This window comes from Capricornis sumatraensis, chromosome 3 (genome assembly GCF_032405125.1).
Source record: "Capricornis sumatraensis isolate serow.1 chromosome 3, serow.2, whole genome shotgun sequence".
In the NCBI taxonomy this organism is placed as follows: domain Eukaryota; kingdom Metazoa; phylum Chordata; class Mammalia; order Artiodactyla; family Bovidae; genus Capricornis; species Capricornis sumatraensis.
In genome coordinates, this window is record NC_091071.1 from 141,004,583 (window position 1) to 141,030,129 (window position 25,547).

Consider the following 25,547-nt stretch of genomic DNA (forward strand, 5'->3'; position numbering starts at 1 on the left):
GCAGTGGCTTCCCTTGTTGCGGAGCACAGGCTCTGGGTGCACTTGCTTCAGCAGTTGCAGCCTGCAGGCTCTAGAGCATGGGCTCAGTAATCGTGGTGCATGGCCTAGTTGCTGTGCGTCATGTGGAATCTTCCCATACCATGGATCGAACTCGTGTTCCCTGCATTGGTAGGAGGATTCTTCTCCACTGTGCCACCAGGGAAGTCCAAATGCTGAGTTTTAAGCCAACTTTTTCACTCTCTTCTTTCACCTTCATCAAGAGGCTCCTTAGCTCCTCTTCACTTTCTGCCATTAGCGTGGTATCATCTGCATATATGAGATTGTTGATATTTCTCCTGGCAATCCTGATTCTAGCTTGTGAGTCATATAGCCTGGCATTTCGCATGATGTATTCAGCATAGAAGTTAAATAAGCAGGCTGACAACATATAGCCTTTATGTATTCCTTTCCCAATTTTGAGTGCCAACCCACTTCAGTATTCTTGCCTGGAAAATTTCATGGACAGAGGACCCTGGTGAGCTACAGTCCATGGGATCAAAAAGAGTTGGTCACAACTGAGGGACTAACACTTACACTTATTGTTCCATGTCCGGTTCTAACTGTTGCTTCTTGTCCTGCATACAGGTTTCTCAGGAGACAGATAAGGTGGTCTGACATTCCCATCTCTTTAAAAAACTTTCCACAGTTTGTTGTGATCCACACAGTCAAAGGCTTTAGCATAGTCAATGAAGCAGATGTTTTTCTGTAATTCCCTTGTTTTTCCTATGATCCAGCAGATGTTGGCAATTTGCACTCTGGTTCCTCCCCCTTTTCTAAATCCAGTTTGTACATCTGGAGTTTCTCTGTTCCTGTGCTGTTGAAGCCTAGCTTAAAGGATGTTACCTTCTAGCATGGTAAAAAGGTTCACATTCATGTGAAATGAATGCAATTGTGTAGTAGTTCAAACATTCTTTGGCCTTGCCTTTCTTTGGGACTGAAATGAAAACTGACCTTTTCCAGTCCTGTGGCCACTGCTGAGTTTTCCGAATTTGCTGGGATATTGAGTGCATCAATTTAACAGCATCATCTTTTAGGATTTTAAATAGTCCTGGTCCCATTAGTTCATGGCAAATAGAAGGGGGAAAATTGGAAGCAGTGACAGATTTCATTTTCCTGGGCTCCAAAATCACTGTGCTCGGTGACTGCAGTCATGAAATTAAAAAACTCTCATGTATAGAATGGATAAACAACAAGGTCCCACTACTGTACAGCACAGGGAACCATATTCAATGTCCTGTGATAAGCCATAATGGAAAAGAATATACAAAAGAATGTGTATATATATGTGTATAATTGAATCACTTTGCTGAAAGCAGAAACATAAGATTGTAAATCAAATATGTGTTGATAAAAACAGGCCACAATCAATTTTCTGTTTGATTTATACTGTGTGCCTTGACACCATTTGCCTTTCATTTGGCCAGTAAGAAAATTTGAATATTTTAATGTTACCAGGTCCTAAATATTATAAACACAAATATAAACATGTGCCATGAAATTTCAGTTCAGTTTAGTCACTCAGTCACGTCTGACTCTTTACGACTCCATGAACTGCAGCACGCCAGTCCTCCCTGTCCATCACCAACTGCCAGTCTACCCAAACTCATCTCCATTGAGTCGGTGATGCCATCCAACCACTTATCCTGTCGTCCCCTTCTCCTCCTGCCTTCAATCTTTCCCAGCATCAGGGTCTTTTCAAATGAGTCAGTTCGCATCAGGTGGCCAAAGTATTGTAGTTTCAGCTTCAGCATCAGTCCTTCCAATGAATATTCAGAACTGATTTCCTTTAGGATGGACTGGTTGGATCTCCTGCAGTCCAAGGGACTCTCACAGTTCAAAAGCATCAATTCTTCAGCGCTCAGCTTTCTGTGTAGTCCAACTCTCACATCCATACATGACCGCTGGAAAAACCATAGCCTTGACTAGGTGGATCTTTGTTGACAGAGTAATGTCTCTGCTTTTGAATATGCTGTCTAGGTTGGTCATAACTTTCCTTCCAAGGAGTAAGCATCTTTTAATTTCATGGCTGCAATCACCATCTGCAGTGATTTTAGTTCAGTTCAGTCGCTCAGTCGTGTCCGACTCTTTGCGACCCCATGAATCGCAGCACGCCAGGCTTCCCTGTCCATCACCAACTCCCGGAGTTCACTCAGACTCACGTCCATTGAGTCCGGGATGCCATCCAGCCATCTCATCCTCGGTCGTCCCCTTCTCCTCCTGCCCCCAATCCCCCCCAGCATCAGAGTCTTTTTCAATGAGTCAACTCTTCACATGAGGTGGCCAAAGTACTGGAGCTTCAGCCTTAGTGTCATTCCTTCCAAAGAAATCCCAGGGTTGATCTCCTTCAGAATGGACTGGTTGGATCTCCTTGCAGTCCAAGGGACTCGCAAGAGTCTTCTCCAACACCACAGGTCAAAAGCATCAATTCTTTGGCGCTCAGCCTTCTTCACAGTCCAACTCTCACATCCATACATGACCACAGGAAAAACCATAGCCTTGACTAGACGGACCTTAGTCGGCAGAGTAATGTCTCTGCTTTTGAATATGCTATCTAGGTTGGTCATAACTTTTCTTCCAAGGAGTAAGTGTCTTTTAATTTCATGGCTGCAGTCACCATCTGCAGTGATTTTGGAGCCCCCCAAAATAAAGTCTGACACTGTTTGAGCCCCCAAAAATAAAGTTAGCCACTGTTTCCCCATCTATTTGCCATGAAGTGATGGGACCGGATGCCATGACCTTAGTTTTCTGAATGTTGAGCTTTAAGCCAATGTTTTCACTCTCCTCTTTCGCTTTCATCAAGAGGCTCTTTAGTTCTTCTTCACTTTCTAGAACTGTGAGGAAATAAACTTCTGTTATCTAAGCCACCCAGTCTGTGGCCTTTTACAGCAAACTAATTCAAGCCTGTGGGCTTTCCTGGTGGCTCAGACAGTAAAGGATATTCCTGCAATGCAGGAGACCCAGGTTGGATCCCTGGGTTGGGAAGATCCCCTGGAGAAGGGAATGGCTTCCCAGTCCAGTATTCTGGCCTGGAGAATTCCATGGGCAGAGGACCCTGGTTGGCTATAGTGCATGGGCTCGCAAAGAGTCGGACAGGACTGAGAGACAACAACAACAATGCAAACGTGTTGATAGTAGTTGAGGCCATACAGTGACTGAGATCATCCAGAAATAGAGAAGAAAAGTCTGCCTCCACAAGAACTCTGGAGAACACTTGCTATCTCTAGGAGCCAGGTGAAGAAGTCCTGCAAAGAGAATGAGAGGGATTCTCAGTGGTGTGGTAGAAGAGTCAGCGGAGCCCAAGGGAGAGCCAAAGGAAGAGAAAGTTTCCATAATGGAGGAAGTGCTACAGAGAGGTCAACGAAGACAAAGCCTGAAAATAATTTTGGTAAGTGGAATGCACTTTAAGAGGAGTAATTCCAGCAGAATGATTTTGATAGAAGTCATACTGCAGGACACTGGTCCCCAGCCTTTTTGGCACCAGGGATTGGTTTCGTGGAATACAGTTCTTCCATGGATAAGGTGGGAGGGTAGGGGTGGGGGAGTCGAGGGGGTGGTTTTGAGATGATTCAAGCATGTTACATTTATTGTGCACTTTATTATTATTACATCAGCTCCACCTCAAGATCATCAGGCATTAGATCCCAGAGGTTGCAGACCCCTGTTACAGGAGACTGAAATGAGAATGGGAGGCTGGGGAAGGGAGACATGGAAACTTTTTCAAGAGATTGATTTCAAGTGAAGAAGCGTGCTTTATTAAGTCTTGCACGCGTTTTGTGTCCAACTCTTTGCGACCCCATGTACTGTAGCCCGCCAAGCTCCTCTGTCTATGGTATTCTCCAGACAAGAATTTGGAGAAGAAAATGGCAACCCACTCCAGTGTTCTTGCCTGGAGAATCCCAGGGACGGGGGAGCCTGGTGGGCTGCCTTCTATGGGGTGGCACAGAGTCGGACAGGACTGAAGCGACTTAGCAGCAGCAGCAGCAGAATGCAAAAGTGTAAATGAAACAAAGTAAAAACCCAACAGTTTAAAACCCTGGTTTGGATTCCAGTGAGACCACAAATGAACGGAATGATTAGGGCAAATTATAGAGGTACTCTTGCCTTCAATTACTCATGCACCTTCCAGCGACATGCCTTCAATTATCCATGCACCTTCCAGCAACATGCCTTCAATTACCCATTCACCTTCTGGCAACAAAGAATCTTCAAGGCAGTTGAAAATTAAGTTTCTGGTCTCTATTTTAGGAGAATAGTTATTTGGCTCTTAGTTCTGATCTGGTAATTCTGTTACTCATTCAAGGGTTAAATCTTGGAGACGTCCAGTCCAAGGAGTAGTTGAAAAACAACTGTTGCTAGGTGTATTCTGGTAGCTAATGTCTTTCCCTCTGTAGGTAACTGAATTCTTCATCACCTATGATCACTTCTCTGCTTCAGCTGGTTTTTTCCTGCCTGCTTCTATGTCTGGGCTAGATTGGTACTCTCTTCTTCCTCTTCTATGTTCCTTTCAGTCAACTATCAGCTGTTACCCTCTTCCCTCTGAGATGTTCATAGGATAAATAAGTGCATTAGAAAAAAAAAAGAATACTGGAGTGGGTTGCCATGCCCTTCTCCAGGGGATCTTCCCAACACAGGGATCAAACCCATGTCTCCCTGTGGCTCCTGCATTGTAGGCCAATTCTTTACCACTGAGCCGTCGGGGAAGCTCTTATAAAGTCTTAGTAAGCATAATTTCTGATGATTGCATAATTGCCCATCACTTGATTGTATTACTTTTATGTTTGTGTTGATTAGAAATGTTTCCTTATTTATCTATTTACTTATTACTATTTTAAATAACTGTAATAAGGATATTTTATTTATTTATCTGGCTCAGTCAGGTCTTAGTTGAAGCATGCAAAGAGCTTCATTATATCATGTGAGAACTTTCATTGCAGTGCCGGACTCTCTAGTTGTAGTAAACAGGCTCAGTAGTTGGGGTACGTGGGCTTAGTCGGCACAGGCTCAGCAGTTGGGGTACGTGGGCTTAGTTGGCACAGGGTCAGTAGTTGGGGTGCGTGGGCTTAGTTGCACCATGGCATATGAGGTCTTAGCTCCCTGACCAGGGATCGAACCCACATCTCCTGCATTGCAAAGTGGATTCTTAACCGCTGGACCACAAGGCAAGTCCTGACAAAGATATTTATATATCCTTTATTTTACACTCAAATCAATTTCTGAAGTTAGATTGCTAGAATTACAATAGTTGAATCAAGGAGTACAAACATTTTTAAGGTGTTTATTAGATCCATCAAATTATTGTTTAGGAGGGATATACCAATTTATGTCTTCACGTGCAGTGTGAGAGAGTTCTGACTTCATTACATCCTACCCAGAAATGAATTTTGTGATTTTTAAAAGCATCCTTATATTACCTATGAAAGGGAACTATGCCTCCCTAGACAGCTGGCTGGTTCTAGGCCTGGGGAGAGGAAAGTTCAAGAGGAGCCTGGTACGTTTGTGTCAGCACGTGAGGAAATGCTCAAAAAGTGATGGAGGCATGTTAAGTGGACTCAAAAGCCAGCTGGATGGGGCTCTCACTGAGCAAACTGAGAACAACTTGAGCATCAGAAAGAATGGTCTCAGTAATAAATTATAACATATTAAAAGAAATCCTCACAAATTCATACTGATAGTGCTAAAAGATAAACTGAGGCACATTACAGTTTTCAAGAGTTTATTTGACCGAGAATTGGTCATCACCAAATGGAAAGTGGTTAAGAGCACTCCATAGAAAGGGGCTAGAGGAAAAGACTTTTATAGAGAAGAGGCAGAGGTCAAGCAAGGAACTTTATTTAATTGGCTATGGCTTAAGCTAATGGCTTATTCGAGAAAGCCTAGGTGGTTGTTTGTGATTTTGTCCCTGGGTTTTGAATGCCTAACCTTGAGGCATTAGAGGCTTAGGTTTTGGTTTGCTTACACAGGCTACTAAGGCACTGGAACTGCCTCAGTCTAATGGCTTCCTTATTTAATTCATTTAATATTACTAATCAATATATAAAAAAAGAAAGACTAAGACTTTATTTTCAGTACAAGTACAGCTAATACATATAGAGGAATATAAGCATAGTACTGTCATAAGAACAATAGACTCAGCAAAAATTATAAATACGTGCCCTGATTGTTACCGAAAGGAGTGTGCGTGTCTGGCTGCTCGCTGCTCAAAAGCTGATAAACAAGCCAGGTTAGTGGAAAGGAAAGTTTGTTTGTTCAGATGCTGGCAACTGGAGCGGGGGAGGGTGGCAGACATCTGTCCAAAGGCCGACTCCCCGACACCCCAGCCGCAGGGTCCCACCCTCCCTCGACACCCACCCCCCAACAAGCAGGGGGTGAGGAGAGCTTTTATAAACAGAGTGGTGGTGGGAGGGGGTGCTACATGCAGGAACATCTCTAACAGTCATCTTCAAATTTGTCATCAGTGGTCTGACCAGCATTATCTTGATTGTTTCAGGTACAATTAATCTTCAGTTCCAGGGTCCATTTGTTCCCATTTTGAATTGTGGCAGCTCATGTCCTGGGTACAGTCTGGTCATCATGTCACTAACTTCTCCACCTGGTGTTTGGTATCCATAAGACAGTTCATAGGCTATGATAACCCAGAATATTATCTACAGCCCTTGAGAAAGAACTAAAGGTCCTTGACTATGCTTAATGATGACATTATTATTATCTAGTCTCCTTTCACTGTTTTCCTTTGTTTACAACATGTTCTCATTTCTCTGATTAAATTATTCTTTGACTAAAGTTTTCCACAGGCAAGAGGCAGGTAGATGACATGGTGCAGGGAGGTCCTGCTTAGTTTCATGATGAGTTTATTTTCTTTCTACTATATATATATATATATGATATATTTGAAGTATAATTGATTTACAATCTATGAGAGTTTTAGAGGAGAATGCTTACACAAATATCTCTCTACAGATATAATTCAACTGGAGTTAATTTTGATGTCTGGAACAAGTTGAGAATGTAAACTGATTTTTTTCCCCTGTTTTCTCTCTCCTTTTCACAGAAATTAAACTGTATGCCAATACATATATTAGACTGTAAGCTTCTTGAGGACATCCTGTTCACAATTTTATCCCTCGTGCAGAACTAACACATTTTCCATCAAATTAGTCACTCAAAAAATATTCATCAAATAACTGTTTTGTTTACCATTATTAAGTTAAACCAGGAGGATCTTAGATAGACTTGGCTCTAATGTCCTAGTAGCCTAAGTAAGCAAACCAAAACCTAAGCCTGTAATAACTTGAGGTTAGAAATTTGAAACCAAAGGGTAACCAATTACCAATGGCCACGTAGGCTTTCCTAAATAAGGCAACTGCCTAAGCTAGAGTCAATCCATTTTCTTGCGTTGACTCTTTGTAAGTCTATCCCCCAATTCCTGTTTCCGGAGTGCTTCTAACCACTTTGCATTTGGTGACGCCCCATTCTTGCTCAAATAAATTCTTGAAGGTTTTAATATGCCTCAGTTTATCTTTTACCATGTATGGAGTTTCTTTATTTACTAGGGTCTTAACTGGACTATCCTGTTCATATGATGTCTTGGTCTAATCTATACTTTTTTGTAGGTTTGTGAAGTATTAACATCACCAGGCTAGTTTTCTGAAAGGCATAGACATTTACGAGCTGAGGAGGAGTCACTGGAAAAAGAGAGGTTGAAGACATGATGTCAACTCCTGTAATAGGCAAGACACTTTGTACGCTACTACAGCTGCTGCTGCTGCTAAGTCGCTTCAGTTGTGTCTGACTCTGTGTGACCCCATAGACGGCAGCCCACCAGGCTCCCCCGTCCCTGGGATTCTCCAGGCAAGAGCACTGGAGTGGGTTGCCATTTCCTCCTCCAATGCATGAAAGTGAAAAGTCAAAGTGAAGTCACTCAGCCATGCGCAACTCTTAGCGACCCCATGGACTGCAGCCTACCAGGCTCCTCCGTCCATGGGATTTTCCAGGCAAGAGTACCGGAGTGGGGTGCCATTGCCTTCTCTGACTCTACTACAAGTTAACCACTAAAGGGATATTACCTCTAAGCTTCTGTGCATGTGTATTCAGTTGTATCTGACTCTACTATAGTCTGCCAGGCTCCTCTGTCCATGGGGATTCTCCAGGCAAGAATACAGGAGTGGGTTGCCATATCCTCCTCCAGGGGATCTTACCTGCATCTCTTCTGTCACCTGCACTGGCAAGCAGGTTCTTTACCACTAGCACCACCTGGGGAGCCCTGCCTGTAAGCTTAAATTATACATAATAACCCATCTCCAGGAACTTTGCCTCCTAGGTAATGAGCGTTAAACTAAATTGCCTTTGTTTAGCACACAGGAAACAACCCTGACCAGGCACACGGAAGGGAGGGAAAAATTAACACATCCCCTTAGGGGGCTGACTGGAATCTGGAAATGTTTGACTTGACTCCTTTTCCTTTTAGTATAAAAGAATCCTAAATTTTCACTCAGGCAAGATGGTTCTTTGGGGTATGAGTCTACCATCTTCTTGGTTTGCTGGCTTTCTGAATAAAGTCACTCTTTCTTGACCCAACAACTTGTCCCTCCATTTACTGGCCTGTCATGCTGCAGTAATATGAGCTTGGACGTGGTGACTTCCAAGGGGAGAGATGAGAAGGTGGGTTCCGAGCTGGGAGGACTGAACTGGGCAAGAAGAGGCTCTTTTTACTCAGAGGGCAGGAGTCAGGCCAGAGTGGATGAATGCATGTGCATACTCAGTTGTGTCAGACTCTTTGTGACCCCATGGACTGTACCCGCCAGGCTCCTCTGTCCAAGGCATTTCCCAAGCAAGAATACTGGAGTGGGTTGTCATTTCCTTCTCCAGGGGATCTTCCCCACCCAGGGATCAAACCCATGCCTCCTGCATTGGCAGGTGGATTCCTTACTGCTGCACCACCTGGGAAGCGGTAAGGGTGGACGTGGATGCAGGTAAATGTGGTAGGGGTGGTTAGGTACTTAGGGATTGCACTGAATAGCTCAGGCTGTTCCACTCAGGTAGAATAAGATTCTCTTGCTGAGAATAATATAACGCGGGTAGGGGGGTGGTGGTGGTGGTGGTGGCTATTGCAGTAGCGAGGAATGGAAGAGGAAGTTGACTTACCAATTCCTAGGGTGATTGCTGAGGTGCCCAGCTGAGGATGGTAACAGATTTATTCCGCTACCAGACTTCAGGCTTCCATGCTACTGTCCAGTGGCTGCAAAGATCCAACTCAAGGAAAATTAGGTGAGAATTTGCCAAAACTCTTGGGGGAACTAGGCCTGCAGAATTTAATTAAAATAGCACCTCACTTTGGGGTTCATTTCCCTTCTGACTGCTCCTGCCAACTTCCACATCCTGTCAGCAGGACAAAATGATGGGTAAGGAGAGCCAGGCTGAGCAAGTTGGGGCTTGGTAACATGTGCACCAGTCTTTGCATCACAAAACTTGAATGAAAGAATCAGCTATAGCGCTAACATCACTGGATTAGACACACTGTACAAATGCTTTACGTACAATGTTTTACCTAGCCTTCACAAAACTATCTGTGAAGGCTACTATCGTTAGTCCCACTTTACAGATAAGAGGTCTAGTGAAGTGAAGTCGCTCAGTCGTGTCCGACTCTTTGCGACCCCGTGGACTGTAGCCTGCCAGGCTCCTCTGTCCACGGGATTCTCCAGGCAAGAATACTGCAGTGGGTTACCATTTCCTTCTCCAGGGGATCTCCCCGACCCAGGGATCGAACCCGGGTCTCCCTCATTGGAGGGAGGGACTTTAACCTCTGAGCCATCAGGGAAGCCATAAGTCTAGAGCCTGAAAAATCGGTAATTTGATTAAGATCACGTGTCCATTTAGCAGCGTCTCTCCAGTCTGATAACAGTGTTCGCTCTAGGCACAAGTGTCAGTCCGTAAGAAAGCTGAGCGCGGTAAGATTCATTTCAGTTCAGTTCAGTCGCTCAGTCGTGTCCCATTCTTTGCGACCAATGGACTGCAGCACGCCAGGCTTCCCTGTCCATCACCAACTCCCGGAGCTTACTCAAACTCATGTCCATTGAGTCGGTGATGCCAACCAACCATCTCATCCTCTGTCGTATGACTGCCCATATTATCGAAAACATACGGTAACCACAATCCGCCTGCACCCGTCCGGTGACCCGGCACGCCTGATACTCACGCGCGCAGTCGCCGTGGCTTCCTCTAGGAAAACAGGCGGCTTAATCTCGGTCAAGGTGTCGAGCACGACTCTATCTGGGCTGGATTCCTTCTGCCTGAGCGTCCGATCCGAACGTCGTTGGGGCGGGGCACGGAGGGCGGAGCCGCCGCCCGGAGAGTTGCGGATTGGAGGGGAGGAGGAACAGGGGGCGGAGCCTTGGTGAGAAGCGAGAAGCTGCAGCAACCATGTAAGCAGCTTTGATTCTGCCGCAATCGCCGGCGGCCTGAGTACCGCGGCGCTAGGCTCTCAAACTGCTTTCCTGCGCCTGGACCCGGTGAACCCGAGGCTGGGGTGGAGGGTGGCCTGCGGGGTTGGGGCGGGAAGCTCAGGTAAGGGAGGGACTTGGCGCGCGGACGGTTGGGCCTGCGTGTGGGGAAGAAGGCGGGTTTAGGAAGCTCTATGGCTGGAGCGGTGGGGAACTCTGAAGTGAAGGAGACAGCTGGGCTTCACAACTAGGGCTGAGGCCAGGCTGCGGCGGAGGCCGGGTTAGGAAGGGCAGAGAACCTGTGCTCCAGTTCAGGCGGCTCCCCTAATTCCCCGGATGCCCCTTGTGTAGCGAGTGGGGAAGGGATCTGGGTGGGACTGTCTTGGAGAGGTTTCCTTGGAAGCATTTGAAGTTCCCTTGCTCCTGTCTTGTTCCGTGTACTTGAGCTTATTTCTGAGGTCCCTAGTCCAGTTCCTCCTCTCTCTCATGGATAAGCTCTGAGCCTGTGTTTCAGAGGTGCTTACGTAGACTAGACAAAAAAGTTCCTAATCTACAGAAACGATACCAATAGTGAGGTTTCAGATATGTATTTACTTCCCATAGTGCTTGTCTGCTCTTTGAGACCATTCCCTTTGTACCTGTGTCAGTCTCTTGAGAAGACCTGATTTCCCAGTTAGTATTTTCCCCTTGCTTAGAACGTTCCCAACAAGCGGATGAGAATGGAATATTTTTAGCAATTTAGGGATCTTCTGGTTTATATAGAAGTTATTATTAAGACATTCAAAAATATGAGAAATACTGGAATTCCGTATGTCATTTCTGTTTATCTGATGCGTGTATTTATTAAATTATCCCGTACTGATTCAGTGCACATTCTTGTAAAATTACTCCGATATTGACAGGAGAGATGGTCTTTTGTTATATTGTAGTGTTTTGTTTCTGATTTATTTGAATCTTGTTTTCTAGCGCTCCCAAGCACCCACTATTAGAATTCTTACAAAAAATATTCTTAATTTTTTTCTGTTGGATTCGAGTTTGTGACAGAGGTGAGCAAGTTAAGTTTCTGTTGAAAAAGCAAGACTACTCTCCCATGTCCCCTTTCTTCTTTCTGGGAAGAAGAATATGGATCATGTGGTTTTCCTTTAGAAAGCCTCCATCTGTTGGTTTGTCAGTCAACAATTGAACACAAAAAATCTTTGTAGATGGAAACTAACATTTCTAGTGTTCAGCTGTCCTGCAGTTAGATATATTTTGAGGTTTTTTTTTTTTTTTTTTAAACACTGTAGTACTTAGAAATGACTGAACTGATACTTGGGTTTTTCTGTCTGCTAACATTTTGATTTAACTAGTGGAGTAGGCTTATTTTCTAAATGTCAATTCCTGACAAGCCTTTTGATAGTGCTTAGTGGAAGTGCATATACAAGTCTGCAAAGGAAAAGAGGCAATGTGTTGGTGATACATGAGAGAGGTCTTTGAATGAGTAAGTGAATACTTCCAAGTTACCTCTCAGATAGGAAATAATCCTAGTTTATGTCACAGACAGTTATTATTAAGCTACCAGAGAAAGAGTTATGTAAGGTAGGTTTTTCATGGTTGTGATATTGTTATATAATTATTATGATTAACTCTGTGTGATTGTATCTTTTAGAGACTCCATCGGTCAGTATTTTCATGGTAATTTTTATCCTCACATCTCCAAAGTCTAGTAAAAGTTTGTGGGTGACTCTCTTAGGTGTGATGCTAAGACTCTGCAGGAAGGTTGCTTTATTCCTCTCATGTTACTTGTGTCAAAGCGGAGTGTAGGATGTTCTCTGAGGCCTTCAGCTTGCTACTGTTGTTACTGCGGTCACCTCTCTTTTTACTTTTTTGAGTTTACACTTGGTCAGTCAATCATCAGCTAATTTCCCAACCCTTTCTGTGGGAGTGTGGGTTATCAGGACACTTTAGAAGGACGTGTCCTTTCCTTCCTTCCTTCTCTTCTCCTCCAGTCCCTTCCTCTTTTTCTTCCCCCCACCCCTTTCCAGTAAATGTTGCCGAAATTCTTTTTGTTAGTGGTTTTATTTTTGTTTTGTTTAATCAACGATTAAATTATTAATCAGGCAACATCCTTAACAGTTAGAATTCAGATAGAACAGAATTGAAAGTCTGTGAAGAGCTACAAAATAATTTTGCTCCAAAGACTAATTCTGTGCCTTTTTTGGGCAAGTACTCTGCTAAAAGTGCTTCATATACACTATCCCACTTAGTCACACTATACCTCAGTTTCCACTATGTAAAATGAGGATGGTAATGTATATCTTACAAGGCTCTTAGGTGGGTTTGTTCAGCTAAGAAATTTCATAGTCAAAATTTGAAACTGAGAGTGTATGCCTCCAAAACCATTACAAACTTGAAATACCTCTTTCATTAAAAGAGGAAATAACTAGATAAAAAATGCTGCCCTTTTGGGGGGAAAAAGTATTTCTGGAGTGAAACTTGGCGTCTAGTTATAGCTGGACCACTGAAGAGCTTATGTGACCCTCAAGAAAGTTGTTTTGGGGTCAGTGTACATTGGTTGCCTCAGAGGTGAAATGTAGTAATAAGGCCAGTTCTGTGTTCCAGGCATTTATAGAAATGAAATGAGATGGTAGGTAGGATTTTGAAAGTGAAGAGCTTTTTATAAGAGTGTAGTGTCCTTGTAAATATAAGATTACACGCTATATCATTTTATGAGTTATGCATAGTTCATGGTCTTCTGTTTTATTTGAAGTGTTAATCAATATGGCAGAAAATAGACATCTGTGCTTTTCTGTTACCTGCATCTGAGGATGTAGGTAATAGTCCTTTGGTTGAATTATGAGTTTTGGTTATTTAGAAAAAAAAGCACTTTAAGATCTTCATTTTAATGCCTATGTGAGTTTAGACTTAAAGAGAAAAACCAGGCTTCTGTACCTACAAGAACATGTAATGGGGATCAGCTTTGTTGGTTTAGATCGTTCTCATAGCTGATGAGACATAGTTTGAGGTAACTTTTGAGGTTATATAGAAATGTCATTAAGGAATGACTTTTATTTCCCGTTCTTGGAAGTATTTATTTTTTAATACTTTTTTAAAAAGCAAACATGGGAATAAGTAAAATAAAACTTTGAAGAATTTGTATGCTTTTGTAAAACAAGTTTACCCCCCCAACTTTAAAGAGCTGTTTCTTTTTCAAGAAAAAAAATCTTAGAATGAAAAACATATAAATAAAGTGAAAAATCTTTTTTTCCTTATTGCCTCTTCACATTTTTTCCTTGCCTTCAAATTTTTAATACTTTTGGGTTTTTTTTTGGGGGGGGGTATTTGAAACTACAAATACATATACATAAAATACAAATACCTAAAAATATATTAATTTTGAAAATGAGATTGACTGTAAACGTTCCTAGTTTTAGATAATTGAAACTCTTCCTTATCATCTAGACTGCAGTGTTTTCCAGTATTGATTTGGAACGTATGCTGAAGTAGACTTAAGTACTCTGGTTTTCTTAGGTGTGAGCTTTTGAAGTCAGATTTCTAGACGTTTGGGTGCTGTTTGGGCTTCCTGAGGAACTTACTTTTGCTTATGTCTTTTGTTTATTAGACTCATGAAATGGCCACAGATGATAAGACTTCCCCAACATTGGACTCCGCTAATGACTTGCCTCGGTCTCCTACCAGTCCTTCTCATCTCACACACTTTAAACCTCTGACTCCTGATCAGGACGAGCCTCCTTTTAAATCAGCGTATAGTTCTTTTGTCAATCTCTTTCGATTTAACAAAGGTAAGACCTGTTAAAGATCAGACATCCTGCCATCTTGATTCTCTGAAATTCTCTTGTTCAACTTTCATGCTGTGTCTTTACAAGAAAGTGAATATTAACTAGGAAATAGCCTTCATCATAGGTCCTTGGGTTTAATTGCATAAGAAAAGAAAGCTAGAATTTTCTCTTTAATCTTAGTAATTATTGGAATGGAAAGTTGGAATTGAAAACTAAATGTTAAAACGAGGTTAAAGTTAGCATCATCATTTTTTTTCCTTTGTTAATATATCTGTATTCTTAAGTCCATAGGATGGACTTTGCTCTTTTAGAGGTTAATAGCCAAAAGATTTTAATGAAAGCAGTGAAACTGAAGAATGAGCACATGGGAGGAAGGGTTCATATTTTTCAAAAATTAAAAGCTGTCAGCAGGCTTCTTGTTAATATGTTTAATACATTTAATGATATCAAATGAAAATGTGTTTTTAAAATGAGTAATATTACTTAAAATATTTAAGTAATATTTTTCTACTCATTAGAAGAGTTAAAAAACATGGGCTACATCTTTTGTTTTATATTTGACAATATTGTTTGAAATGTGTTGGAAAGTAATCCCTCTCGTTGAAAGGGATTTATGGGATAATAGTTTAACTCAGGGGAAATTTTAATAGTGTTAACTGACTTTTATTAGCAGGCATGTTTAAAGCTCTGTAAAACCTCCCATTAGTCCCATCATTTTGAAAACAGTAATCTTTTTCTTTTTTTTTTTAAAGAAACCTCAACAGTCTTATTTTGAATAATTCTGAATTTATTTAAAAATTAGGAAAATAGTACAGAAAGTTCTCATATATCCCTACACCCTGTTTTCCCTGTTACTAACATCTTACATTGGTAGAGTACGTTTATTATAATCAGTGAGCCATTATTGACAAAATACTACGAACTAAAGTATCTATTTTATTCATTTTTCTCCAGTTTCTACCTAATGTCCTTTTTGTGTTCCAGGATCCTGTCTAGGATACATTACATTTACAGTAGTCTTTTTATTAAGCAAATGTTTATTGAGCACCTGCTCTCCACTGGGTACTATGTTAATAGTCAAGGAGAGTGAAGTGAAGTCACTCAGTCGTGTCCGACTCTGTGCGACCCCATGGACTGTAGCCCACCAGGCTTCTCCATCCATGGGATTTTCCAGGCAAGGATACTGGAGTGGGTTGCCATTTCCTTCTCCAGGGGATCTTCCCGACTCAGGGATCGAACCCCAGTCTCCCGCATTGCAGGCAGATGCTTTACTGTCTGAGCCACCAGGGAATCTATCCCATAAATGAAATAGAATAACAAAAGATCCCAGCCTTCATGTGGAGCTTGCAGTCTATTTCCATTAACATGCTCAAGAAATCTCTAGTGAGAAGTAAAACACACCGAAGGTCATCTATACTAAGGATGTAATTATTAGCCTGTAGTTTTGCCACCTGTTTAAAATTTTTTTTTTAACCCTTTTACTTAGTATGTGATACAAGTGTACATTCTTTCCTGAAAAATCTCATCTATTTCCTTTTCTTTGCTGAGCTCTTGAGTCTTAGTTTTTCGAATAATTCCAAGTTTTCCTTTGCTACAGAGAGAGGAGAAGGGGGCCAGGGAGAGCAACAGTCTCTGAGTGGAAGTTGGACCAGCCCTCAGCTCCCTTCAAGGACACAATCTGTGAGATCACCTACACCTTATAAAAAGCGGCTTAATGAGGAGTTCCAGCGTCGATCTTCAGTGTTAGGTATGATACTGTTCGCATTTCATTCCTCTCTGAGTATTAGACTTTTCCCAGTCATTGTGTTTCCCAGGTTGTTTATTGACTTAACTTTTTTGCTATTTGGAATAGTCAGGTACTGTTGAGAATTAATGAAACTTACCTGGATAGTGAAATAATTTGTTGATACCTAAACAGAAGTTCTTAAAACATTTCATTAAACTTTAATTTGGGCTTTCCAAGTGGTGCTAATGGTAAAGAACCTGCCTACCAATGTAGGAGACATAAGAAATACGGGGTAGATGCCTGGGTTGGGAAGATCCCCTGGAGGAGGGCATGGCAACTCACTCCAGTATTCTTGCCTGGAGAATCCCAGCAACAGAGGGATCTCCAGGGAATCCTGGTGGGCTACAGTCCATAGGGTTGCAAAGAGTTGGACATGACTGAAGTGACCTAGCAAACAAGAGTTCTTAAACATTTCACTGAACTTTAATTTGGGCAAGGCAGAGATCTGATTTCACTGAACTTTAATTTGGGCAAGGCAGAGATCTCTTGACTGTTTTTTTTTTTTTTTTTGATTAATTACTTGCTTGGGTTTCAGCAGAGGACAGTTTGCAACACCCCCAGGAGAACTCAGGTTAGTCTGAACCTTGTGACTGCCACATCTGTTCTTGGGGTGGCCAGTGTAATGTGATGTGCATGCCGCTGGTTGCAGAAGTCTCTCAGCTCCATCAGTGGGCTGCCACTTGCTCTTGGCTTTCTGTCCTTGTCGGGGTGCAAACTGTCAGTGTGGCTGGATAAACTGAGCTCCTCTCCCCTGTTTGTTCTCCATCCTGTTCTGCTATACCGTCATCTTCATTTTCATGCTCTTCTGTTGAGTACAGCCTGGGATCAGTGCCTGCATCAAGAGACTAGCTAAGTGAGTTGTTGTATGTTTTATTTCTGTTAGATTATTCAACTCAATGCAGTGGTTTGCCTGACTCAAGGTGGTAGGGGAAGGGCAATGAGAGGTGGCGTAAGAGAGGGAAAGGGGTACAGCATTGAAAATCAGGTGTCTGCGAACGTCAGCTCTCGTCTTGTCTGGCCAGTCTTCCCCCCAGGGTCTTTGAAAGACAAGTAGGCAGGCACAGGTAATGGTGGTCGGCAGAAGCATATTTTATTAATGGCTAGTTGGGACCTGTCTCAGAACCTGCTACCAGGAGGTCAGAGGAGGTGGCGAAGCCGAGCAGAAGGAGAGCTTTTCCCAGAGGACTGGAGCAGAGCTGCCTGCATCACCTCTGCAGGTTTCCCAGGGCAGAGGGCCCTAGCCTGGGTTATGTCAGCTGTTTGGTAGGAAGAATCAGAAAGAAGGAAGGGGGAGAGGGAGAAGTAAGTTCCTTACTCCAGGTGGATGGAAGGAAGAGACCATCCCAATCTGACTTTGAACCTTAAAGTCCTTAGCTCTTGAACCTGGTCCAGAGTGTCACTCCTATTTTTGTTAAGGGTACTCTTTTGACTATATCCTATATTGAATTAAGCATAGGGTTTCTTCGTTTATAAAATTGAGGAGTTAGACTAGAATCTAGTCTTTTAGGGGTTACAGACTGACAGCTTACCAAACCTTGTCTTGTTATTTTGATAAGCTTGCATTTAAATATTGCTAGGTGGAACTTGTAATGTCTAGTTTGCTGCATTCCTTACAGTCTTTTCTCAGTCCACTTGATTCTTTGATTCTTCCTTAGCTGCTTGAAGCATTTGAGTTTGATGAGCCTGGGACTGTTTGACCAGTCTAGTTCCTTTTCCTATTAAAATACTGTGATTCCACAATTTACCAGCTCTGTGACCCTGGGAAGTCATTTGATTTTCTATTAAGAATATTCATTTTACAAGAGAAGTAGCTGAGATGATTCCTTGAGGGCAGAGTGCTGAACCAGATTTTCTCTCCTTTTTCTTTCATCATCCACGTTGAAGCCATCATCTGTTGTTTCTGGGAATACCCTTGCTCCTGCTTTTTCAGGAGATGATGCTGTTTGTATTCTCTTATACTCCTAAGTGGCTATATGCAAGGGGCTTTGCAGTTAATTATTTCCTGTGCATGGGACCACAGCTTTACTGTTCTGACAGCTTCATCTGTCTCTCCTTTTGCAGTTCATAAATCGTGGAGAGTTGGTTTATCACAAAGACTCAAGGACAGTTTTGTCATTCTAATACATGTACATTTTTATTGTAGTAATGTATCTGCTGAGATTAAGGTATTGTTTATAGAAAGATAAAAGTTTTCAGTTTTGTAATGTAAGTGCCATTTAAATAATATATTTCCATAAATAATATATTTCCATAATTAATATATGGAGAAGGAAACGGCAACCTACTCCAGTACTCTTGCCTAGAAAACCCCATGGACGGAGGAGCCTGGTGTCCATGGGGTCGCGAAGAGTTGGACACAACTGAGCAACTTCACTTCACTATAATTAATATCGATGGAAGTTCTTCATCAGTTTAGATTTAAATATTAACTTCTCATTTGTTTGTAGTCTATTCTTTGCCACTCATCCAAAACAAAGAACATCTAAAGCAAATGTAGCAAATAGTGAGTTTGGGAAGGATTTAGAGATAGGTTATGAGGTTAATGAGATTAAGCTAATAGCGGTGTTCATCCATTTTGTCAGGCCAACTCTACTTCATCCTTAGGTTTAAAAACTGCTGGAGCCAGGGATAGGTAGAAACCTTAGTTGTAATCTTGCTCTAAAATAAGGAAATAACATGAGAGCTTTGGTGGGCATGGCCCATTCTCGCCACGAAACTAGAATGTAGGCCTGTTTTTTTATTGACAGGACTGGCTTCAGTATTGCTGTTTCAAGAGCAAGGGATTCCTTCTTGCTTAGAGCTATAGGGGAGGGGAGGTGGCAGGGAAGGGTAGGGTTGGAGCTGTAGCAGTTCTTTGGTAAAAAGAACTCTTCTTGGACATTGGCGAAGGGAAGTCTGTGCATAAATTACCATCCTGGGTGTTCTGAAGTCTGTCAGACTCTGAGGTTGGCTATTAAATTCTTTCCTCATGATCTGCAACACAAGCCTTTGGTTTTGTGATCTGTAGGCCTAGCCGAACTGTTCAGCCCTGTTGCTGACCTGATGACTGTGGAGACTAGGCTAGGATAACTCACTGGCATTGCTTTTCTTTCTGCTAAATTTCTAGCAGAAATTTATTCTGACTTGGGACTGAAGGGCCCAAGAAATCACTAATGAGTTTTGTGCCATTTAAGTGATGCTCCCATCCAGGCCTCAAAATCATCAGTGGTCTCAAGCGGTGCTGTCTCAGTCCTCATTTGCTTGTGAAGCAGTGTTTTACACTTTCAACAGCCTCTTACCCTTATAAAGACTAGTTTTAACTCTCAGTCTGTGTCACTGGCTGGCGAATGTAAGTATATGCTAAAAGTAAGAAGCACTTTGCATTGATACTATTAAAGTAGCTTTTTGCTTTGTAATCCTAACTCAGACACCAGAAGGAAGGCAGAACCTACTTTTGGAGGTCATGACCCTCGCACAGCTGTTCAACTCCGGAGCCTCAGCACAGTATTAAAACGCCTCAAGGAAATCATGGAGGGGAAGAGCCAGGTATTGTCTAGATTCTTTAGAAGATTACTTACTAAGCACTTATATGGGGATCGTGCAGTGCTCTACAATGCCACTTGAAAGAAAGTTCAGTTAATGCTTACTCCAACTGTGGACAGCAGATTTTTACTCCTAAGTTCCTTATTTTATCAAAACTTTTTCTTTTTATGAGTTGTGCTTTTTGTGCTCTATTTATAAAGTGTTTTTCTAACCCAGGGGTGGTAAAAAATGAACCATGGGAGACTATCTTCCATGGTTTCTTCGAGAAGCTTTATTATTGATATGAAGGTATATGGATCAAGATTCATTTTTTTTCCCCACTGATGTCCACTTGGACCCAGTACCATTTTCTTTTTTTAAAGACCATCCTTCACTGATTGCATTACAGACCTTGTCATAAGTCTACATATATGTATGAGGGTGTGCCAGGGCTCTTTTCTTTCTTCTGCAGCTCCATTTTTCCTTATATTGTATCTAAAATTACTGTAGGTTTAGAATAAATCTTGACAGACATTATAAGTCTTTCAGCTTATTCTTTAAGATTGCCTTGGTTGGTTCTCTTGAACTTTTGCATTCTCATGTGAATTTTACAAATAGCTTGTTAATTTCTGCAAAATAAATTTTCTAGGATTTTGACTAGCATTGTATTTGCCTTTGCATTTTGATAAATCAGTATTTTCAAGACGCCTTCACACATTTTTATTGTTGCAGGATAGTGACCTGAAGCAATACTGGATGCCAGATAGCCAGTGTAAAGAGTGCTATGACTGTAATGAGAAATTTACCACTTTTAGGCGTAGACACCACTGCCGACTGTGTGGGCAGATTTTCTGCAGTCGTTGCTGCAATCAAGAAATCCCTGGAAAATTTATGGGTTATACAGGTAAATGAGCTTCATTAACAGTTCTACAGGTTTTAAAGGTCATAGCAATAAAATAGTTGCAATAGGGGACCCATGTTAAGTCATTTTTTATTTTGGACTTTATGTATGAGACATGGGGAGAACAAACAGGAGGGAGACACGACTTTGCTTTAAAGGACTTTGTAGTCAAGTAATGAAGTAGATGGAGATGTTCATAAATAACAAGAGTAAAAGACAGTGTGTCATAGGCGGTAGTGGAAAATCCACGGCACCATTTATGTTTATTAAGCAGGATGGTTAGAGTGATTTATGTTACCGTGAGAGTTTTTATTTTACAAAACACAAATTTTGTATTTCATATATACAAAGTATATACAGATATATATTCCTTAACACTGTGCTCTAGCAAATTACATTTACTCATATTCTTTCCTGAACTTTAGTAATATAGAAATTTAAAATTATTTATTGAAGCAGAAGAAAACTAAGCAATGGTGTGTGTAGTGATTAGGGAGTGGAAGGTGTGCAGAAGTTACCAAAAAGAGAACATTCTCAGTATCTCTCTCATGTTATTTTTATTATCATGTAAATCTTCCTTGTGGCCTTATTCACTGAAAATTTCTTTTTAAACCTAAACTGCTTCAGAGTTCAGACCCCGGTTATCTTTCATCCAAATTACGGCTACAGCCTTTTAAAGTTTTTTTTACCTTTAATTTTTCCCTACCTCAGATTGTTTTTTCATACTCTAGTCAGTGTCCTGTTAAATGCTAGTTTGATCATGTCAGGGTATTTCCCCTGCCTAATACCCTTTCAGAGCTCCCATTACTCTTTGGGTAAAATCTTATCTTTTTAATGTGGTTGATACCTCAGTTGCCTAGGGCTCTCTTAACAAAATACCACAGACCGAGTGGCTTAGAATAAACAGAAATTTGTTGTCTGGAGGCCAGAACTACCATAATTGCCCTTACTCCACAGGTCAGGGAACAGATGTAGGGGTTTTGCCATTTGCTGAGAATGTCTATTCCAGTTACATATTTTAGAACTGAGATATAACTACTACTGGCTTTGCGGACCTGTTGAACCCACTGTAAGATGGACCTGAGCTGAAACTCTATTGATCATGACCTCTGTTAGCCCCTGCTGACTTGAAATCATAGTAACGTTTGGGGTTCTTGGTATTAGTGTTAGTTCAGAGCCAAAGTCCAGTAATCCCCGAGAAGTTTGACTATTACCTTTTTCTCAATGCATGGTCACTCTGGTAAAAGGCTATCGGTCCTCAGAGGAGACCTCGTAGGAAGATTAACAGTATATATTTTTTGGCAGTGTAGTGGATTCCTACCTCAGGGTGACCCAGTGTCCATTCAAAGAACTCTGGGCCTGTGAATTTGTTGAGGGGTCATGACTCATTTTGATTCAAGATGGACTTTTGTCATCTTGATCTAGAATGCTTTTTCTTATACAAATCCAGTAAGGATTTAGAAGACTGCCCATTTGCTTTAGGAGCACCACGGTCAGAGGTGTCACAGATCTCTATATGTGTTATACTATTCTGGTTACCGCTTTGACTCTGATGTCCGTTCATGCTAACCTTGTCTCTTGAGATTAAATGCCCCCACTCTGCCCCTGCCAACCTGGGATCCAGTGGTCCCAGTGCATTCAGGTTTTCCAGTGCAGCACCAACAGTTCCATGATAATTCCTACAGAGAGAGGTGACTACAAAACTCTACTGGGGATGCTGGTGCTCCCTCACAGATCTTTTTTTCTCATAGTCATGGTGAAAGGTTTGTGCCCTGGGTCCTCCTGGGGTAAGTGAGCAGATCTTACCCGGTAAATCTGCTCTTAGTAGACTCTCTAAGCCTTTGGATCCCTTCCTTTAGAGCATTCTGTAGGCTTTCAAATTATTGGATGAGATGCATCCACATTATGGAGGGTAATCTACTTAAAGTCACAGATTGTAAATGTGAATCACATCTTAAAAAAAAAACAACCTTCTCAGCAGCAACTGGACTGTTGTTGGACTGACTCATCAGTCTTGGCAGGTTGACACATAAACTTGACCTTTGCAGTTGGGATGATAGATTCTGAACACAAACGTATATTGTGGCCCTGAATACCTAGAATACTTAGGCACCTAGAAACAGATCAGTGGATGTTATTATTGTTAATGGTAGTAGCAGTGTTGTCTTTGTGTCCGCCTTACAACTTTTGAATTGTTTGTGTCTTGTCTCCAGTGAACTGAGGGGCTGTGTCTTGTCAGCCTTTTCACCACCTCATGTAATTTTTTTTTTTTTTTTTTTTTTTACTGCTCTATAGGCCCTTGCTGGTGAGGATTCTCCATGAAATGAAAACTTTTCTGGTCAAGCTTGGCTCCCTTAATTTACCTGATCATTTTCATTGTAATAGCTGACTGATTAAGGGAGATTTTCTTTACAGTGTAAGAACCAAGCCTTTGTTGTGGCAACTTAAATACTTTTCTGCAGGAAGTAATTTTATCTCTTTTCTGAAATGCAACCTTGGTCAGCTAGTGGTGGTATGTCCTCCACTCTCATTTATCCTGGGCTAGAGTTCAGTTTTTTTTGGTGGGGGGAAGAGGTTTGGGGTTGGTGGCGGTTCATGATTGGAGACATTTTTCTTTAGATTTGTCTGAATTGTGTTAGAAATGAGTAACCCAACAAGTGATATTTAATTTTGCTTAAAATACATGCATAATTTAATAAAATGGAGTACTATAAAATAGTTGTCTTAAAATAAAAAATAAGACCATATATTGCCCTTCGTAATAATTATGGTAAAAACCCAATACAGTTGACTTCTAGAAGTCTTTTGTTCCATGTCACTTCAGTTGTCTAATGTTAATGGTAAAAAGAAGGTAGAATTGCTATGTAACATGTTATTAGTAAAGTTTAATTATCTTACCTCCTTTTTTAGTATGCTAAAATGTTATAGAATCACACAAAAAATTGTTACAGAAGAACAGGGTAGAAATGAAACTTACATTTGGGTAGGACTGCTTCCAGGAAAAAAAAACCACTTAAAATTATTAAATAACCTTATTGTCTTCCCAAGAATATTTCATTTCCATCCTAACTTTTACCATGAGAATTTCCTTTATAGTTCCCCCATCCATATTTCTTATTGTTTGTAAGCCAGTTTTGTTTGTTTTTAAACAGTTTTTGAAACTGTGCCCCCTTGTGGAGGTAAATCCTTATGACTTCACATAAAGAACTAAATAACATTTTCCTCCTTCCTTGTTACCGAGGTAAAAAGTGTTCCTTCTATTTGTGTTGGTTTATGTATTCAACTAAATTTTTTTCTCCTGAGCCTCCTGTCTTTGATAGATTCCCTTACTTTACTTTTAGAACTTTGAGAAATACTCTTTTAGCAGTTTTCTAGTACATTGAATCATATTTTCTTAAGTTGTTATAAATATTTGCAGTAATTTGGGTAGCTGGATGGATTTATCATAATTTTGGTTTTTATTTAAACATTTTTTCATTATTTTATATGGTAAATGCTTATTTACCCACATATTTGCTCTTCTTGTTGCTCTTTCATTTCTTAATTGGAGTACAGTTGTTTTAGAATGTTATATTAGTTCCTACTGCACATTGAAGTGAATCAGTTATATGTAGACATATATCCCCTCCCTCTTAAACCTCCCTCCCACCCCTTTGGTTTTAAAATATATAACGGAGCTAACAAAGTTACTTCACTTTTAAAAAAAGGTCTTGTTTGGTAGTCTTTACTTGAAGATGGTTCCCTGTTATTAGATTAACTATTAAGCCAAGGGTTTAATAGTTCTGGTAAGTAGATATGTTAGTTACTGTCTAATAAGTTTTCTTCTTTTTTTTTTTCCTCCTCCTAGGGGACCTCCGAGCCTGTACATACTGTAGAAAAATAGCCTTAAGTTATGCTCATTCCACAGATAGTAATTCCATTGGTGAAGACTTGAATGCTCTTTCAGACTCTGCTTCCTCTGTGTCTGTACTTGATCCGAGTGAACCCCGTACACCTGTGGGGAGTAGAAAAGCCAGCCGCAACATATTTTTAGAGGATGATTTTGCCTGGCAAAGGTACAGTCACTTACGTATCTGCAGTTCTATTCCACTTAGTTATGGGGACTAGGAATAAAATATTTGAACTCAGGATTTCTACCCCAAAGCACTTCTGTTTTGTATATGTGATGTGAAGGGTTCTATAAGTCGCTCGTTCAGCCAATTTTATTGTTTTATTGCCACCTGTTATACTTAATAACTAGGGCTTCCCTGTGGCTCAGCGGCAAAGAATACATCTGCTTGCAGTGCAAGAGATGCAGGAAATGTGGGTTTGATCCTTGGGTTGGGAAAATCCCCTTTAAGAGGAAATGGCAACCCACTCCAGTATTTTTGTCTGGAAAATTTCATGGACAGAGGAGCCTGATGGGCTGTAGTCTGTAGGGTCTCAAAGAGTCAGACATGACTGAGCATGCACGCACGTGCACACACACACATTCTCACACATACACCCTCACTTAATAAACTTCCTCTATTGATCTTTTGGTGGTGTTATCCCGAAGACAAAATTTATCCTATTTCTACCTCAGCTGAAAGAAGAAAATAAGAATGACCCATAAGCTCATTATTGCAGAAAACAACCTGGTTTTAAATGTTATAGCACTCTATTGAAATTGGATTTGCCTGTAACTCTCAAATCATCTCAGTATATTCCTATTTTCTTTCTAGTTTAATTCATCCAGACTCCTCAAACACTGCTCTTTCAACAAGACTTGTATCTGTTCAAGAGGATGCTGGGAAATCTCCTGCTCGAAAGAGGTGAACTGCCAAATGAAAACGCTGTGTTCTGTGCCTGTTATGTCTGTTTTTTCTTTTTTACAGTATTGAGAAGAACAAACACAAAATGGATAGGATTTATTTTTGTACATTTTCTTAGCTCTAAAAGCCAAATTAAACTTTCGTTTCCTTTTAGCTAGTCAGCTGTCACTTGCGTTCTCACAGTGGCCCTTTTCTACTCTTTTCTGCTGTCTTCAACCCTACTTTCTTCAGACTTATTAGCAAATGACTTCACTTTCAGCTACAGAGCAAAAAGGGGAGATGACAAAAGTGGACGACTCACCTCTTAGCATC

The 25,547-nt window shown here is 41.1% G+C and overlaps 1 protein-coding gene across 1 annotated transcript in view; it reads left to right on the top strand.

Annotated features, from left to right (window-relative positions):
• The first annotated feature begins 14,085 nt into the window (after window positions 1-14,085).
• Window positions 14,086-25,547, top strand: part of PIKFYVE (phosphoinositide kinase, FYVE-type zinc finger containing) — a 74,312-nt gene continuing 62,850 nt past the window's right edge. Inside the window, exons 1-6 of the mRNA XM_068968154.1 lie at window positions 14,086-14,257; window positions 15,852-16,001; window positions 19,447-19,565; window positions 20,274-20,445; window positions 24,290-24,497; window positions 25,146-25,235. Coding sequence (XP_068824255.1) covers window positions 14,086-14,257; window positions 15,852-16,001; window positions 19,447-19,565; window positions 20,274-20,445; window positions 24,290-24,497; window positions 25,146-25,235 — 911 coding nt within the window. The remainder of the gene's footprint in view (window positions 14,258-15,851; window positions 16,002-19,446; window positions 19,566-20,273; window positions 20,446-24,289; window positions 24,498-25,145; window positions 25,236-25,547) is intronic.